Genomic DNA, 17,906 nt, shown 5'->3' with positions numbered 1-17,906 from the left:
CTCAGCTAACTCTGGCAGCAGCACGGTCACCCAAATACCTGAAATAAGCATCATTAGGCGGGATTCTTTCCTTCTTGTATTAATCACATCAAAACTTTAAATACTTTAAACCCCTGGAATTTTGAAAGCTGAAAGAAAGCATCTTTGAAAACATATAGGAGTTTTTAAAATAAAAAAATATACAGCTTTCTAGGTAACATAGCCAAATTTTACATGTTCCTTTTCTACCAGTTGCTTGCTAATTTTGTACAGCATTGCTTCTGCATGACAACATTTATCTTCCTTGGTCTTAGCAAAAGAAAAGAGACAGGAGACTCGAATACCTTAGGGATCAGGAGTAGCCCAACAGTGACTGTCACAGTCAGGTGTGTGTGTGCAAAGAACAGCATCAGCATCCAGTCAGACTGAAGTCTTGAAGCAAGAATGAATCTGAAAATAGAATTCAGGGTTGTAATTCACTGCCTTTTCTCCAGGGCATTAGATTTAACATTTTTAATGTTCCTTAGGTCTCTTTGCATTGAAAGGCCAAACATAACTGGTTTTGTTCTGTACTGCTTTCATACAGACTAAAAATTATATCCACATGCTTTACTTATACACCACAATTCCAAAACAACTCAGAAAACAACCCCAACCAACAAGCCAAAACAAAATATAAAAAGAAACAACAGACCTTAAAGGATATTGCTTATTCCATCATTCTCACTCTATTTAGCTGGTTTTTGGGATGGTTTCTATTGTCACAGCTTCTTTGGCCTGAACTGAGTTATGGCAGTTTACATACATTAAAGATCTGAACGGATGATTTTAGGTTAAGTATGCACATGTACTATGATAAATTGCAGTGCACTTCATAAATACAGGATGTCCATAGATCGCAGCTACAGAGTGCGGCTGATAAGCCATCGAAGAAAGAACTGAACTGAAATGCATTTTAGTGGGGAGCAGAGAAATGGTCTTGATTGCAGGGCCGCCCGGCTCAATACTGCAGGGCCCAAGAGCCTTGCGAATGCTAGGAAATGAGTGGCGAACCTCCCAAATGAAGCAATTCCTTGCTGAGCTTTCTAAAAGAGTGGCAGACCAAGTGCTGCAGTTAAAGCTAGCTGGAGCATGCTTGGCTTATCTGCTTTAGTGAGCTCCCAAAGATAGAAGTGGTAAGCAGTGCAATGGATGAATGGATGTACCACTGGCTTGTAATTTGCAGGTTTACAAAAATCATTCAGATAGAAATTACATTTGCAACTTATCCAAGTCCACAGATGCACATTTTGCAGAAGCTTTTGTTAACAGAAATAGTCTGGCATGAAACACTGGCTTATATGCCATAATAATACAGTCATCATTTCTTGTTTAATACTTTGTAAATGAAATGTTTCATGAACACAAAAAAATATTATAATTATTTCTTACAGAGATGTTGCTCTTGAGGTGTGCAGGGATATGAGGAGGCTCAGGCCTGAGGTTTAGCTAACTGAACACAACATGAGAACTATTGAAGATGACATGAGAAACTGCTGGATGTAACAAATAACAGAGTGAAAAGTGAACAAAAGTTACAGACAGTGCTGTAAGGGATGGCAAGATTTCACAGGTAGTTAACAGGGAGTCATTTGAAAGATGGCCAAACTTCACAGGTAACTGAAGGGAGCACTGGGGGCCTTTGGGGGAGTAGAACTTGCAAGGTGAGCGGTACCTACGCAACCATACCAATAACAGCATATAAGGCTGTGATTACCTAGCTAATGATATCAGAAATACCAAATTTGAGTACAGATGTAGCAAAACTGGGACCAATAGGAAAAAAGTAACAAGGGGTGGGCTGTTTATTTGGGAGAAGACAAGGACAGAGATGGGCTAAGGTAGATGGGGGAAGAACAAGCATGGAAAGAAGGGGGTATAAAAGGGGCCAGTGACATATAAGCAAGTTGTCACTGACTGAGCCCTGTACCTGATCACTGCAATATCTCCTATCTTCTCAACAAATCATTCTCCTAATGTCTGTGTGATCTCATTCTTTACACTGTGCATGTGTGTATGTGCAATTCATGAGCAAACTTCAGGCTGGACTAGCCAGCACGTGGGAGACCCACACTGGGGAAGACCCAAGGTCTCAGCCCATGACTGGTTATGGGGCCCCAAGCCCAAAGATGGATATTAGACTGGCTTAAGGACTGTGCTTGTATTTCATAGAATCATAGACTCATAGAATCGTTTAGGTTGGTAAAGACCTTTAAGACCATCAAGTCCAACCATTACCCTACCACTGCCAAGTCCACCACTAAACCATGTCCCTAAGCACAACATCTACACCTCTTTTAAATGCCTCCAGGGATGGGGACTCAACCACTGCCCTGGGCAGCCTGTTCCAATGCTTGACAACCCTTTCAGTGAAGAAATTTTTCCTGATATCCAACCTAAACCTCCCCTGGTGCAACCTGAGGCCATTTCCTCTCATCCTATCGCTTGTTACTTGGCAGAAGAGACCAACCCCCTGGAGCTTGCTACAACCTCCTTTCAGGTAGCTATAGAGAGCAATAAGGTCTCCCCTCAGCCTCCTCTTCTCCAAACTAAACAACCCCAGCTCCTTCAGCCTCTCCTCATAAGACTTGTGCTCCAGACCCTTCACCAGCCTCATTGCCCTTTGGATACGCTCCAGCACCTCCCTGTCTTTCTTGTAGGGAGGGGCCCAAAACTGAACACAGTACTTGAGGTGTGGCCTCACCAGTGCCGAGTACAGGGGGACGATCACTTCCCTAGTCCTGTTGGCCACACAATTTCTGATATTTCTGTATTTGAAGGACCTGTGAATGTAGTGTGCTTGTGAATCTACATAGGGTGCATGTTTCATTAGTGAACATGATCAGCTGCAGAGGAGGAACAGGACCAGGCTGTATGTGTTGGACCTGCACTGGTCCATGTGGCCAGCCATGTGTTGCATGTGACTGCACTGTAGTGGATGTGCTCAACCTTGCTAGGCCTGCAAATAAAAACAGCAGCAGCCACATCCATCAGACAGAGATAGGAGAAAGCTCCCAGGTCCTGATGCCCACCAGATTTGGCTAACCCTTAACAGCTCCAATCCTCAAATTCTGTGAAGGCTTTTTGCTTGTTTTATGTGTAAAACCTTGACTGATTAATGTCTCCATGCCATAACCCTGAAAGCAAAATAGCATTTCTATAGCCATTCGGACCTAGCAGAGGTGGGGTTTCTATTCGATTGAGATTTTTTCCACACAAATTTTGTTTTTCTCAGTAATACAAGAGAAAGAGCAATGCAGGAATTTAATGTTATGTCGATCTGAAGATAATCAAGAATCCTCTGTTTCTGAAATGGGACTAATACTTCTAAAGAAAAACAAAATGCAAACAGTTCAAGGTTTCATTTAGTGTTTACATCAATCTTATATGAGCTTCGGTAGTTTTCAGACTGTAATAGTAGGTGGCCTTCAAGGCTCCAGTGCTTTCAACTTCATGACGACTCAGATATGTCATATAAATCTGAGTCTTACATTTCCACTCTTTCAGTTACACCTGGAACTTGGCAGGGAAGATGGAAGCAAAAAAAAAAAAAAAGTAAGGAAATGTGAACTTCAAAGAGACCGGATTAAGACTTGTGTATACAGAAATGGACATAATCTCAGGAGGGATCATGTACCTCCAGTGCATTTTATGAATTCCTATTCATAAACAGTACATGATATTTCTTCAACAAACCAGCATGTAGAGGGTAAAGAATCAATACAAAATGTACATTTTTTTTTTAAAAAGAAAGAAGACAAAATCAGCAGACCTTAGGCTGAGGGGACAGGATCCTCAATATGATAAACTGAAAGACCTAATCCTTTTGTGTCTCTTTCACAAGGCATGCATTAAAATGCCACGTTTTCTCCTTCTCCCCTCTCTTTAATCCAAGATCACTTTCATCCTGTCCTTAAAAGAAACTTGCAGCCCACATAATAGCTCTCCCAATACACTGAACTGTATCTTCGAACATGGCCCAAAATATGGTTTAGGAACATAAACTAATGGGGGAGAATTTTGACTGAGAAGCTGTCATATTAGTTATAATCAATTCAAAAGTATTGTAACTGAATTTTATATCTATTAGGAATGAAAAGAAAAATGCTTCCATCAAATACAAATTTCAAACAGTATTTTTGCAGATGTTTGTGTTAGGGAGTAAAGAAGAAGATTCTGAGAGTATGTGGATGTTGAGATATGGGGTTAGGAGAAGGTCAAGGAAACAAAAAGTTGCAAGCCTGAAAAGTGCAGCAAATTTTATAACAATGATAGGGGAAAAGAGCACCTGGAAGGAGCAGAGATGAAAGATTTGCTTTGCTGATGTTTACTCAGACAAAATGATGCCTCATGGAAGCAAACATCAGGAAAGCAGAGAGAAACGTGAGTTCCAAGATAGACTAAGGAACAGAGAAGAGTATTTGAAGACTGTCAATGGAGAGATGTAAAAAAAAAAAGAAAATCTTAGTAGAGAAGGTCTGTCAGGAGGCAAAGAAGGCGTGAGAATGTCATAAGAAAGTTATAAGAATCTCTTAAAGCATGAGATGAAATTCATGCTATCTTGCTATTTTGAATTTTCTAGGACCAATTAATTTTTACAGGGTACTCTGTAGGGAAGGCATATATAGTAATTTTGACGTAGCTCTGGCAAAGACCCTTATTTATTTCTTACTACTCTCATAATTTACAAGTATGAAATGTAGAGCTCATTATAAACTTTATAAGAAACATGTGCTTTATATTACTGTTACAGCATCATATGCATAACAGTTTTTTATGTCAGCATATAAAACACTCTGCTTCATGCACAAACCAGTACAATTATCTTAACATAGAGCTGCAGCTTGCCAATCTGTTACACACCAGGAAAAGTTCATATAAACCAACATTCTTACCTGCTGTTTTTCTACGGATACAAACCAGTGAGCAGTATGCAGATGACTGCAGACAGTAGTTTTGCTATATCTAATTTATCATATATACTGAACTTTGATCCAAGAACATATCAGCTCACTATACTGAAAAAACCCCTAATTATACAATTAACAAGTTGATTGTACATATTCTTGAATCCTATGGGAACAGTTTTAAGTTTAGTAATCACTTAATTTGCAGAATTAAATATTTATGAGACCTTCCATTATGCACCCCATCCCATTCACCCATTTTAAGTTGCACCATGTGAAACCTGAAAGATAAATAGTTAATTACTAGATCTACAGATCACTTGCCTAATTGTATGGAATATAGCAGAGATAATGAGCTCATTGTGAACTGCAACAGCCATATAACGTGGCTCATGAAATGCTGATGGGACTGTCCGCACTGCATAGCAGAGATAAACACCCCACAAGAGGAATAAAAATTCAGCTGTGAGAAGAACAAAAAGAAATAATTTGCAATTAGTTTTACAGATGAAAAAGGAAGGAAATTTGAAGTACTATAGTATCTTCTGTATGTGTGAGTATCTATGCAAAGACAATATACGCTCATACATGTATATATGTACACACATAGGCATTCAAACTCTTTCAGATACTGTCACTGTACATGATACATTTGGTTTTAATTTTACGCACTTCTTTTTTCCACCTTTGCATTCATGGTTTTTCAGTTTTTCAACTGGCAAACTTTAAGGCAATGTCTAATAATGTCTTGCTTGCTTTACAAATTGATACTGCAGAAGTTTGACATCACTTAAAATAACAAGTATTTTTATTTGTAGCTCTGGTTCTTGTTATAGAGGCAGATACCGGTGCTACTACTAGACTACAAGCTTTTTAAGATAACAGTTTCATTTCAAAGGTTTATAACTCAGATATAACAATATAGTTTGGGTTAAAAAAAATTCCTCTGTTCATGAGAGTTAATTCTGCTGGTGCCTATGATATGATGAGTCATTTCTGAGGGTCTAATGTAATCATAACGAATGACATGTTTCTCTCTGTTAGGAGAAAAATGAGTAAAGGGAGAAAGGAGAAGGAGTAAAGGGTCACAATCAGCTTAAACTATCCTGTTAGAGCTAACTCATCTGCACCCAGCAGTACTCTGACTTCAGTTTCCAGTGGACAGTCTGCTGTGACATCATTTTGATTTTGATACAAATGAAATAATTTCATATCCATCTTGCAAAACCTCTCCTTCCAGAAAAAAAACCCCACAGCTCTCCCATGTAGCTATGCGTAGAGCTGGCACCTGCGCCTCTTGCCTTGCAGTCTGGGTTGCGGATGGCTGGAAGTGTCTGAGCGTTATCCAGCAATGTGCTGTCCCATGTTAGACCCCTGCAATGCCGGCACTGCTCCAGACCAGCTTCAGAAATTGAGTGTGATCCCATTGTTACTCGTACACTGCTTTTGCCTTGTTGAATTTTTGCAGTAAAAACTACAGTCAAATGTAGTACCATAGAAGATTAGTTCTTTTTCATACTTACTTTTGCCAATACATGCTATTATACTGTAACTAGAACTGCTGATCAGTGACATCACCCTATGGTAGTGATCAGCAAATCGTTACTGGTCTGGTTTGAATAAGGACACAAATGCTTGTGGACCCTGCCATTAGCAACAGATTGAAATAAAACATCTGCACTGGATATCTCATGAGAACAGGTCCTCTGGTTCCTCCACTTTTAATAGTCTACAACTGTTGTAAATTACCTATATTATATTGCTATAGCATTTTGAAACTTCTAATTTTGCTATGAATCTCAGCTAAAATCGATAAGAGACAAGTCTGGATAAAATGAAAATTAATTCAGTTACATAGATCTCTCTGTGCTCTGATAAGAGTTCAGTTTAAACTCTGAAAAACACTTTGCATGTTTCTTATCAAAAATAGATGGCCTAGCTTTAAGACCATCATTTTTACTAGAACATATCCTACACAAACCTGCCAGTTTTACCAGTTACATCTGAAAAGGCATAATCCACACATGCTGCTATTTTTGTGTTCTTCCTTAACCAAAATCCCAATAATAAACCTTTTGACTAAGTAATAGTTTGACTTGGGAACTTATTGAGTGTTAAAATGAAAAAGGCATGGTATGAACCTTCTGAGACTATGCGTCCCAGCCTGGTTTTGAGCTTTACTACAGCACGTACGCAGGTATGTCTTTCCCACATCCCCCATACACTCACCATTTGGGCAAACTGGCTGCTACTTCCATTTCATTCCTAGATAATTAGCTATGCTACCAGTGAAGTCTGTTACTCTGGTTTCTTAAAAACACCTACACAGGAATGACCTACCAAGCCATCTTGCTCCTGAAGTCCTCTCTGAGCAAGTGAAATACAAATTTTGCTTTAATGAAATAAGATTAAAGGATCCTTCACAAATGTTAGTGGTTTTGGTTTTTCTCTTTAAGTACACTTGCCTCACATATGCAGAATCATGGCACTGAAATGTATTGCTCTTCAAAGTACTGGAATTTATTGCTTTAATTGCTCTGTATTGACTTAGAAGAAATTGAAAAGGAGAAAATGGTTAGAATTAGGTTGCTAAAGCCAAATCATTGTATCTTACTGTCCTATGTTCTATGGAAACTCTTCCTATTAATACAGTTCAGCAGGTATTCCCCAGAACATGCCAGAGAGCCTATTTCCTCTCATTTTGCCTTTCATCCAAAGTCCCCCTGCAGTAAAAAACCCAACATTAGTAGCAGAACTGAACAGATGAGCTAATTGTGAAATAACAGGCATACTCCACAAAACTACCCATGGTCCATTCTTCTTTCTCTTCCTCAACTGAAGTGAGAAGAGCCCCAAGTCTCTTACTGATTGAAAAGATCAGTTACAAGTGCTAACAGAGGCTGGGAGTTTGAAAAAGTTTGGCTTTTAAAGAGGTGAAAATACATGTATAAAACTCCATGTGCTGAAAGTATTCCTGCTTAAACTAAAGAGTGTGGGCCAAATTTTTCTTATTTTTAGAAGAAAAAAAAAATCTCCTCTAAATTTGAATTTTTACAAGATTTTTTTTTTTTTTGTATACAGATTTGTATATAAGTATCTCAGAAAGCAAGTGAAAGTGAAAAAGCCACACCTCCATAATAAAAACCAATTTCAATGAGCTGGGCTAAGTAGGAATGAAGGTAGCATTTGATCTCCACATCTGATTAATTCTGAAAATTTCACAGTTTTCAGTTTCACAATCATAGTTACAAGGAGTTCCTAAGACATCAAGAGATTTCAAAACATTAATATACTGGAGCATAACAGTAGTTAGCACCATTTAATGCATAATGCTTTTATAAAAGCTTTACATTTAGAGCAGAGCTGGCATTCCTGTCTGCAGATAATAATTAGTGTGACATCTGCTATGCAACACAAATAGGTAATAGCTTCTAAAACACAAGGTAAAATAACAGAGTTCCTGTACTTGCTAAGTCCAGAACTACAATAATTTCATTAGCAATAACAAACAAAACAGACTGATAGAAAACCAATTTATTATCTAAACCACTAATTACACAGCTTAAATGTATCACGTAGAAGCTATGCTTAAGGGAGGGAATCAAGTTCATATAATTAGCTACAGACTACAGGTGCAATTTGTAACAAAAATCTGAAGGTGTTATAAAATTTTGCTGTATTGTTTTTCTATATGGCCTTTTTGGTTTCTCAATATAAAATAAGGTGACATTTTCATGTATTTATTATACTGATGAAAAACACATATATAGCTAACTTCAAATAGACAGATTAGAGAGAGAGAGAGAGAGAGAGAGAGAGATGATGGAGCACATCTGGCCACCAAGCAGCAAGGTTCTTATGTACCACTCATCTCTCAAGTCTTATTAGTTCTGTCTATGGCACACTAGTGACTGTTTTGCGCCAAATATCTTTAATGATTAAAATCTGTGAGATGTGATATGAAATTCCTATTTGACTTGCTGAATAATTTTCCACTACAAGCCTGGTGTAGATGAGTGACTTCTTGACCACTAAAGGAATATCTTAGCATATTGCAAACCTGCCAAGACCAAACTCAAAGCTGAAAACACATGAGCTTGTTCCTTTAAGTATTTATCATAAGGCTTATAAATTAGCCCATTTCACATATTAAGCACAAGAACAAGAAATACCTCCTTTTCCCCTTCTGAAAAATGATGGAAATTCCTAGGAGAGAGAGCTGTCAACAGCTATCTGGACAGAAAATGTGAAGCCAAAAAAATAAAGCATAAAAGAGCTCTGAAAAAACTTGCAGTAGCTACTCTATAACTGTCCAAACTATGCATTTGGATTTCAGGTGCAAATCTCTCATAGATAAGAGAGTAAGAAAAGGCACAATTGCTTAAAAGGCATAAATGGATGTAGATATGAAGGGAAGGTAAGAGATGAAAATGTGGCCTCAATATGTCATGTGCACAAATTAATTAATCCTTAAATACATCTCTTCCAGGTCACTACATATTTCTTATCTACATAACCTTTTATCTGGTCTTTGCACTATCTAATCAACCTGCTTAGTGATATTCTTTGGTGTTTAAAAAACATGATTGTTCATTTTGTTTGCAATGCCCATCATGTTTGTAGAAAAGGGAGCATTTTGGAACTCTTAGCTCGGTCATCCAATACACTGGACCAGACTCATGCCCGATGCCACCAGCCTGTTACAACTAAGACTGCGCCATGCCTGCTCACTTGGGATTTGTGCGAGCCACTGCTCATACTCTGCATCTTCTGATAACGAAGGTCAATGATATACGTTCACAGTATGTGACGTGTATCTGCTCTATAGAAAAGGGCAAACTCAGTGTTGGCATTATTGACTTAATCAAACTTCCTCAGAAGATCTGGGTTAATATATCTACTAGGTTTTGCTAAACATGCAGTTGTCTGTGTTGCAAATTATTCTTTCATATTTAAAGCCAGCACAAGGCAAAGCTGTGTCCAGAGACAGTCTCTCTGACATTTTCTTTCAGTGTCCATTAGCCAAGTTGTGCCATGCCTTGCACAGCACAGCAAATGCAGACTGACCTGCTCCTGCCTGTCCAGCCCCCAGCACAAGTAAATTCCTGCGTTAACCCGTATCCTCTCTCATAGCCTGCTCTGCAGATGTCTGTACTTCACCCGACTGCACAAAACTGCAGAGCAAAATATGATGAACTGAAAGCAGTGATCAAAGTCACTTTTCTCTCTTTCAAGATTTGGAAAAGTCATGGAGAGCCTCCTTACGCTTGAGTGGGTATGGGAAGAGAACACCCACAGATGGCAAATGGAGTAAAGGCAGTAAGGGCATGACTTCAGGAGAGGTAAGAAAGAATGGATTCAGAAAAGCAAAGATCATATAAAGAAACATGAAAAATCAAGAAATGTGAAGCTGGATTTTTGAATATGGCTTACACACCAACTCTTAGAATCACAGAATGCTTCGGGATGGAAGGGACCTTTAAAGGTCATCTAGTCCATCCCCCCTGCAAGTGGCAGGGACATCTACAACTCGATCAGGTTGCTCAGAGCCCTGCCCAGCCTGGCCTTGAATGTTGCCAGGGATGGGGCATCTACCACCTCTCTGGGCAACCTGTTCCAGTGTTTCACTACCCCCATTGTGAAAAATGTTCTCCTTATATCTAGTCTAAATCTACCCTCTTTTAGTTTAAAACCATTACCCCTTGTCCTATCGCAACAGGCCCTGCTAAAAAGTCTGCCCCCATCTTTCTTATAAGCCCCCTTTAAGTACTGAAAGGCTGCAATAAGGTCTCCCCGCAGCCTTCTCTTCTCCAGGCTGAACAACCCCAGCTCTTTCAGCCTTTCCTCACAGCAGAGGTGTTCCATCCCTCTGATCATTTTTGTGGCCCTCCTCTGGACCCGCTCCAACAGGTCCATGTCCTTCTTGTACTGAGGACCCCAGAGCTGGATGCAGTACTGCAGGTGGGGTCTCACCAGAGCGGAGTAGAGGGGCAGAATCACCTCCCTCGACCTGCTGGCCACGCTGCTTTTGATGCAGCCCAGGATACAGTTGGCTTTCTGGGCTGCGAGCGCACATTGCCTGCTCATGTCCAGCTTTTCGTCTATCAGTACCCCCTCTTCTTAGAAGCCTTAGGAAAGTACTTCATCCTTACTTCTACAGCTTTGCTGTCTCTAAGAATTGGACAGCACTAAAATAAAAATACCACATATGCAGCCTTAACTTGGTCTCTTTTGCATATATAATCTTCAGTTAACTATATAATTTCTTAAGAGACCAGACTCATTTAATGCATGTGACAGAGAAATTCCAGAGATAAATCAAGGTTGGCTAATGAAGAAAGCTCTGTAATTTGTTGCAAGTGACATTCAGATGTCTAGGGAATGACAGAAAATATCGCAGGGGGAAAAAAGTGGTCTTGTGCACATGCGCAACTGAATTCTAACTTTGTCTGTACCTCAGGCTCCTGTGCATATGAAAGAAGTCCCTACTCAAGCCAAACTTTGCAGAGGTGATCACGGAGAGGATTTCTCTTGCTATTTGGGTGCCAACCTAGGCATTTTTGCTGCAATTTGCAGCAGAACTAAGCACACAGGGCTGTATTTGTAGCCAGTGAGACCATATATAACATGTTATATATAGATTTGACTAAGCTCTGTAACTGAGCCAAAGGCATTGCAAAATGGGCACCCAGATTAAATGGACCATATAACCTTAATCTTATTGTGCTTCAGCTCTGGCTGTGTAAAATGGGGATAATGCCACCCTGTCACTGCAAGATGACAGTGGAAATAAATTTACCCGTATTTGTGAAGAGCTTAAATCCTAAACTGTGAGTTTCCTTCCCGCCATGGTCGGGAAAGGAAAGTGAGTTACTGTAGGCTGTCCTGGTTGCTTCTCAGCTCTCCTAACCTGGCAGAAATGCCTTTCTCTTGTGCTTCTTCAGGATGGCCTCTGGGTGAAGAGGGCAGTGGGCTAAAGCTGCTGAAAGGAGCTCCCTGGAGCCAGGATACCCATCCCTGCGCTCGCTTGCACTCTGCTGTCCAAAAGCTACCTGAAAAAAGAAGACACCCCTGAAGGATTAAAGCCCATTTTCATGACTGTGTACGACTCTGTGTCTGACCACACTCACTTGCTTAAAAAGCACTGTCGTAGGCCAAGAACAGGCCGCTGCTCTCCAGAGACTGTGATGTGCTCTGCGTCCTTTCCTTACACTAATAAGGGAGAGCCCATTACAGCTGAGACTTGACTAAGTTCATTTGGTATTCCGAACTTTGCACTCTTGGCAAAACAGTACTGTTCCCACAGACATGCAATTTTTTTCCTCAGGTTTTGGACACAAATTACTGATTACAACTCTACTTACATCCGTAACACAGCTACAACTATCTGCTTCTCCATCACACTTCATTTTGTCAGACTAATGTTTACATTTTAAATCCCCTTTATTGAAACGAAGTGAGCTATGGATCTGGAAGCTCGGCTTTTCCATCCGTTCATTCACTCAGGGTGCTGGCTGGAGCCAAGCATGCACCATTTTGAAATACGAATAAAATTGTGTCCTCAATTGCTTCCATGTTGCCAGCCAGCACAGTCTCTTTCTGCCTCACTGCGTCCAATATCCCACCTGGAGAGTTGCACCATGTCATAGGACAAGTTTTTTTCTTCAACTGAAAGGATTTTAATCTATTTCAATGAACTGTGATTACATGTATAAGTCTTTAGTGCTGAGTTATTCCTAGCAAAGTATAAATTACCAGAGGTTTATCTGTCTCTCTTACCATATCTCAGCATCATTTTAATTAGCTAGGCACAGTAATACAGAAACCTATGCGTGGAGTAGGAACCAATGGTACCAAATCCTGACTTTTTTTCTACCAGAACTTCCATGGCCTGTGGCTGTGCAAGGCTGAAAGAAGAGCAGGGGTCCATGGGCTGGCGGGGGGAACAGCATGCTCTGCCACCCACACAGTCACAATTCTGCCTTGCAGGTCCACTCGATGTAATGCAAGGGACATGCTGACATACGGTCTGCGGGCCCCATGGCTTGAGGGTGACCAGCTTTTGCTGGCAATGGGGACATATCTACTGACTTGAGTGTGAGCAACATGCCTAGGAGTCTCACTGCACAAAACATATGCCAGTGCCCAGGTCTACAATCTCCAGGAACTCCCCTCATTTCTGCACTTCTCTCAGCCCTTACACACATGCATTTTATTTCTTCCTCTACACAGATGTGCTGTCCTGCCTCACTCTTTCCATAGCCCACTGTTGTTATTAAAGCCGCCTGGCCACTCTTCTGTCTCCATGTGCCCCATCACCCTCTTCACTTGTGCATGGATGAAAGAGGGAGAATAGGATCAGAAAGATCTACCACCAGCAGCTGAAAGCAAGCTGAATGTGGAACCTCTTCTCTCACTTCTTAAAGAGGATGCAAGCAAATGCCAATGGTATCCAAAGTACTTGAAGGGCTGGAAAGACTTGGAGCAGTATAAGAAGTAGATTCCAAAAAGGGTGGTGCAAAGACAAGAGGAAGTCAGAGCATCTTCCAGCCTCTCCCAGCGCCATCTCCTCCCTGGGTGGCTTGCAGAAGCATCTGAATATGGCATTTACCAATAAATACACATGCGGCTCAGGCAACTCAAATGATTTCCTTAGCAGAAAAACTTCTCAGGAATGGTGTCTAAATAAAGGCTATGGGATCTCACCTGTGATGTAACAGATACCAAGAAAAAACAACATTATTGCAGAGGGTAACGCAACCCCAACTGCTCAGCCTGGGCATTCCGGCACCACTCATCATCTTTGTTGCTCTTCCCCATACCTTTTCCAGATTTACTATATCCTAGAGATAAGGGACATAAACCACACACAGTGCTGGTGATGTGGACTGTGAAAGAGGTGTACATGGTAGCGGGAGGAGTGGGTTACAAGCAGGAAAGGGACAGAGCTGAAGGCTCCTTCATAAACCAGGATTCTTTTCCTATTTTTGCTGCAAACATTTTATACAGCCCTGGTCTTATCACTTAGAGTAAGCTTTTCACAAGTGATCACTATTTTTACATGATACATTTTCTGAGTATCTAATGTGAGAACTAAAGCCAGATCTTCATCAGTGCTGAATCCTAACAAGTGCCTCCTGGTTGTGCTTTCCACACAGAGGAGGCTATAAACAGTACTCTGAAAAACCAGTCCCTAGATGTCTCAAGACAGACACCCAAAATGGATAGCTACTATTGACAATTTTGGCTTCAATCTTTGTACGTCGATGCTAAGGAGAACATGGCTTAAAAACGTCCATTTGGAAACAAACAGTTCTTTATTCATTGCATGCTCTGAACAACACACCCTGAATATGGCATAGGGCCACATCAAATGGGCATAACAAAAAGAAATAATAATCACTCATCTGCTGAATGCAGCAGAGGGCCTGTAGAAAATTTAATAAAGGGCCTCGTAAGGCTGTATTACAATGCCCTAGCTCAAAACTGTACAGGCAGTCTTAATGCCCAATCTGTCAGAGCCTGTCCTGGCAACTCATACCCTCTTTGGATACAAAGATTATATACCTTAAATATCAACAAATAACGAGTGGGAGGGAGTTCTTTTGGGAACAGCCTGAAATACTTTGTTCCTTTTCCTGGCTGAAGGCATGCAGTAACCATGGCGCAGCCTTGTGTTTGAAATCGTCTGGATGCCCAGGAGCCAGAGCATGACCCACCGATTAGCGGGCTATGGCAGCAGCTCAGGCCAGCTGCGTGGGAGCAGCCCAGCTCCTGCCAGCCGCGAATCAAAGAGGCGCTGGGGAAAAATACCTCCTGCGCCTAGTTAATACCTGCCATTCGCTTCTGGTTTAAATAAAACATTGAAAAAAAACAGAATGCATGGGGAGTTTTAAAAACTACAGATCAAATCCTATCTGTGCTGGGTGAAACCCTGGCCCTGCTGAAGTCAGGAACATCCACCTGCCAAGATTTCACCTCTGCTTTCTATTTGTGTTTCTGTATGCTTGTTTATCTCTCTGCCTGCCTTTCTCTCCTGCCTGGGGCTTTGTTCATTAAACTTACTATTTTGCTTTTTTTCCCAGTTTGTGGGAATTTCTTTTAAATCCTGTGCTGACATCTGTTTCACTTATAGGTTTTTTCCCTCAGGATAAAGAATAATAGTTTGATTTGTGACACTGCAAGCCCTTAGGTACCAAAAGTTTATTGCTTGGGTTTTTTTCTAACTTGGAATCTGACTTTGACAGGTAGAGGTATAGAATATATTCAGGCCATAGGAAAAAGGCTTTGTGGGTGAGTATTTTCAAGTCCTCAGGTCTTTCTCTAAAATCTCAAATTGTCAACCATGCCACAGCTTGTCAATGAGACAGATGCCCCAACCTTGAAAGTGATGCAGAAATGAACACAAAGGAAATAAAAGAATCTAGGCAAGTGACAAATAAGCTACCCACGAGTATCCAACCTCAAGGAAAATGCACACTAACTTCCATTATGTTATGTAGATAAAATAAGATTTACTGAATGCTAATTTTTCTCATCAGCATATCACAGAGTACAGAGGCAATGCTAGAAATGGTGACAACCTTTGTGTCTAAGTCCCTACTTCTCTCACAGAGAGCATCCTCTTAAACTTAATGGAAATGTAAATATAAAACATTCACTGCAACAAAAGTCTCCGGAGATAGAGCCTAAGTAGCATGATTAGTATGGAAAATGCTTCATGAATCCTAACTCCAGTAATCTCTGGTAGCATAAAGGATTCATCTCATTACGACTTTCTAACAGAGCCTTCTTAATTCTCACTTCACTAATCTGCGACCTTGAAAATTCCCTCTCCACATTTCAGTAAAGCGTTGACAGCTGAATGAAACAGGGAGGTATTCCAGCAACGGCTACAGGTGACAGAATATATTCCAAAACACTCACCAGTTTTATATAAAATACTGTGCCTGACTAAATTAAATGAAATAACAAGCCTTTCATAAATTATCATTCAGCATTTTTATTTTCGCATTTTAAATCAAATATCATAATCTATCAATTAATTTATCACATAGAATCTTTTGCAAGGCTGCTCCCAGTCAACTATAGGAATAAAAGGGGTTCTGCCTTATGGGTAATTCTCCTGACATATGTCTGAGACTTAGTATCTAATTTTGGAACTAGTTCCTACTGGCTGTAAGCTTTTCAGACTGCTATTAACAATAAAAATCTTGAAGTGCATATACACACACATATACACGCACACATATATATGTGTCTATATATATAGACACACACGTTAGTACAGACTTGTAGGCATACATCTCCTGGTACCACTAATGTGGCTGCATAGTTTACTGAAGACTTGCACAAACATAACTTTGCTTATAAGCTAGTTTGGGTAAGAAGGCAAAATGACAGAACATAAGAAATTTTGCCCAGATTTGTTCAGGCTTGGGAGCTGGCTTTGCCTCTACTGCCCTTGGGTGCATTTTGAAAAACATTAAGAGCAGGGAAAAGGCAGAAAGGTAAGAATGTATTTCAGACTTCAAAACACTGATGTATTTGGGATAGTGGGTGGCACACCTGGGCTGTACTAGAAAGACCAGCTCTAGGTGCAGAAGCATCAAAGCTGCCCAGCCATCAGGAGGAAGCACATTATACTGTGTAACTGAACACTGGCATGGGGAATCCACTCTTTGTTATAAAATTAAGGAAACAAAATGTGTCATTTTTCTCCTCGATATGAGTTCTGCAGGGCGTCATTTTTTAGCTCCTGCCTATCCCATGCATCGAGAGCACATCTAACAAATGCGTTAAGTCGGGACGTTTGATGTGCATTTCCTATTCCCATTACTTTGATACTAATTTCTGCAAGGTTATGAAAGAGTGGTCCCGCAGGTTCTTTCCCTCCTCACACACAAGAGCTCTGCCCAGTTCTGTGGTGCAGAAGCAAAAAGCTTCTGTTATTTTAGCCACAATTTATCACTTTAATAGTGTAGGAGAGCACGATATCTTCTGCCTTCAAAGACGAAATTTCTTGAGCACCCATCACTTTGTTACTACAGTCCAAGTTACAAACCTTTGAAAGTCATAAAAGTCTCAGTATATTTTAAATATGTTTTACTTCTCAGCCCCTTTAAGAAACATATATACCAATATTTCATCCCTTAGAAGCTTTTCACGTGATGTTATGCAGTCTGACAAAACTTTAAGATATTCTAAAAGAAGAAAAATGAAAAGGCAACCAAGCTTTATTTTAGAAATTAAAAGATAAACTAGAAGATGAACATACCAACAGCCATCATGTAATCCCAGCGGTCTATGAGGCACATATTGAAGATCAGGTGGTCAGATGTTTGCCCTTGGCCAATAAGTGGAATGTTTCTCTCCAGATTTTGGGTTATTGCAGAAGTCCAGCCAACGAGAAACCAAAAGACTATCAGGAGAATAACAGCCAGCATCCTCATCACTCGCCCACCTGTCATGTATGGAATACGCTGAGCAGTTCGGGACAGGAATACCTTCAAAACCCTGCAAAATTCAGACATTGCAGAATTAAAAAGAGCACTAGCTGTGCTGCAGGAATTAGACTTTCATTTTACTTCACTATCAGATTATTGAAAAAAATTATCAACATTCTTTCCCCTGACAGTATGTACAAGAGTGAAATTTGAAACATTATTACTTTCACATTCATCGTATTTAAATGGAACTGATTGCTGCCCAGAGAGTGCTACACAGCAATAACAGAAAATATTAGCTATGCTTATGTTAGAGACATGGATTCGCATGCTGTGTTCGCAAGCTGTTTTGTACCTTCTAGCTCCCCGTGGAAGACTTCTGTCTTTGGAAAAGGGAAGGTCATTTCCATAAAATAGCAACCACGTGTGTGAGATTTCATTTTGTTTTGAGGCTGTCTGTCTGCTCATCCCCAATCATACTATTTCCAGAGAAAAAATTAGCTCTTCTTGGATGTTTTCCCCATTGAGTTTGATG

At 40.3% G+C, this 17,906-nt stretch overlaps 1 protein-coding gene across 2 annotated transcripts in view; it reads right to left on the bottom strand.

Moving 5' to 3' along the window:
* GPR158 (G protein-coupled receptor 158) overlaps positions 1-17,906 on the bottom strand; it is a 209,280-nt gene that overhangs the window by 8,311 nt on the left and 183,063 nt on the right. For both annotated transcript variants that reach the window (XM_009469065.2, XM_087777028.1), the window contains exons 7-9: positions 17,203-17,441; positions 5,250-5,388; positions 324-429 (exon numbers count right to left, since the gene is read on the bottom strand). In XM_009469065.2, coding sequence (XP_009467340.2) covers positions 324-429; positions 5,250-5,388; positions 17,203-17,441 — 484 coding nt within the window. The remainder of the gene's footprint in view (positions 1-323; positions 430-5,249; positions 5,389-17,202; positions 17,442-17,906) is intronic.

This window comes from Nipponia nippon, unplaced genomic scaffold, assembly GCF_047370975.1.
Source record: "Nipponia nippon isolate SJK-2023a ecotype South Korea unplaced genomic scaffold, ASM4737097v1 scaffold_1, whole genome shotgun sequence".
In the NCBI taxonomy this organism is placed as follows: domain Eukaryota; kingdom Metazoa; phylum Chordata; class Aves; order Pelecaniformes; family Threskiornithidae; genus Nipponia; species Nipponia nippon.
The sequence above is the reverse complement of the archived record's forward strand: the minus strand, read 5'-3'. Positions and strand labels throughout refer to the sequence as shown.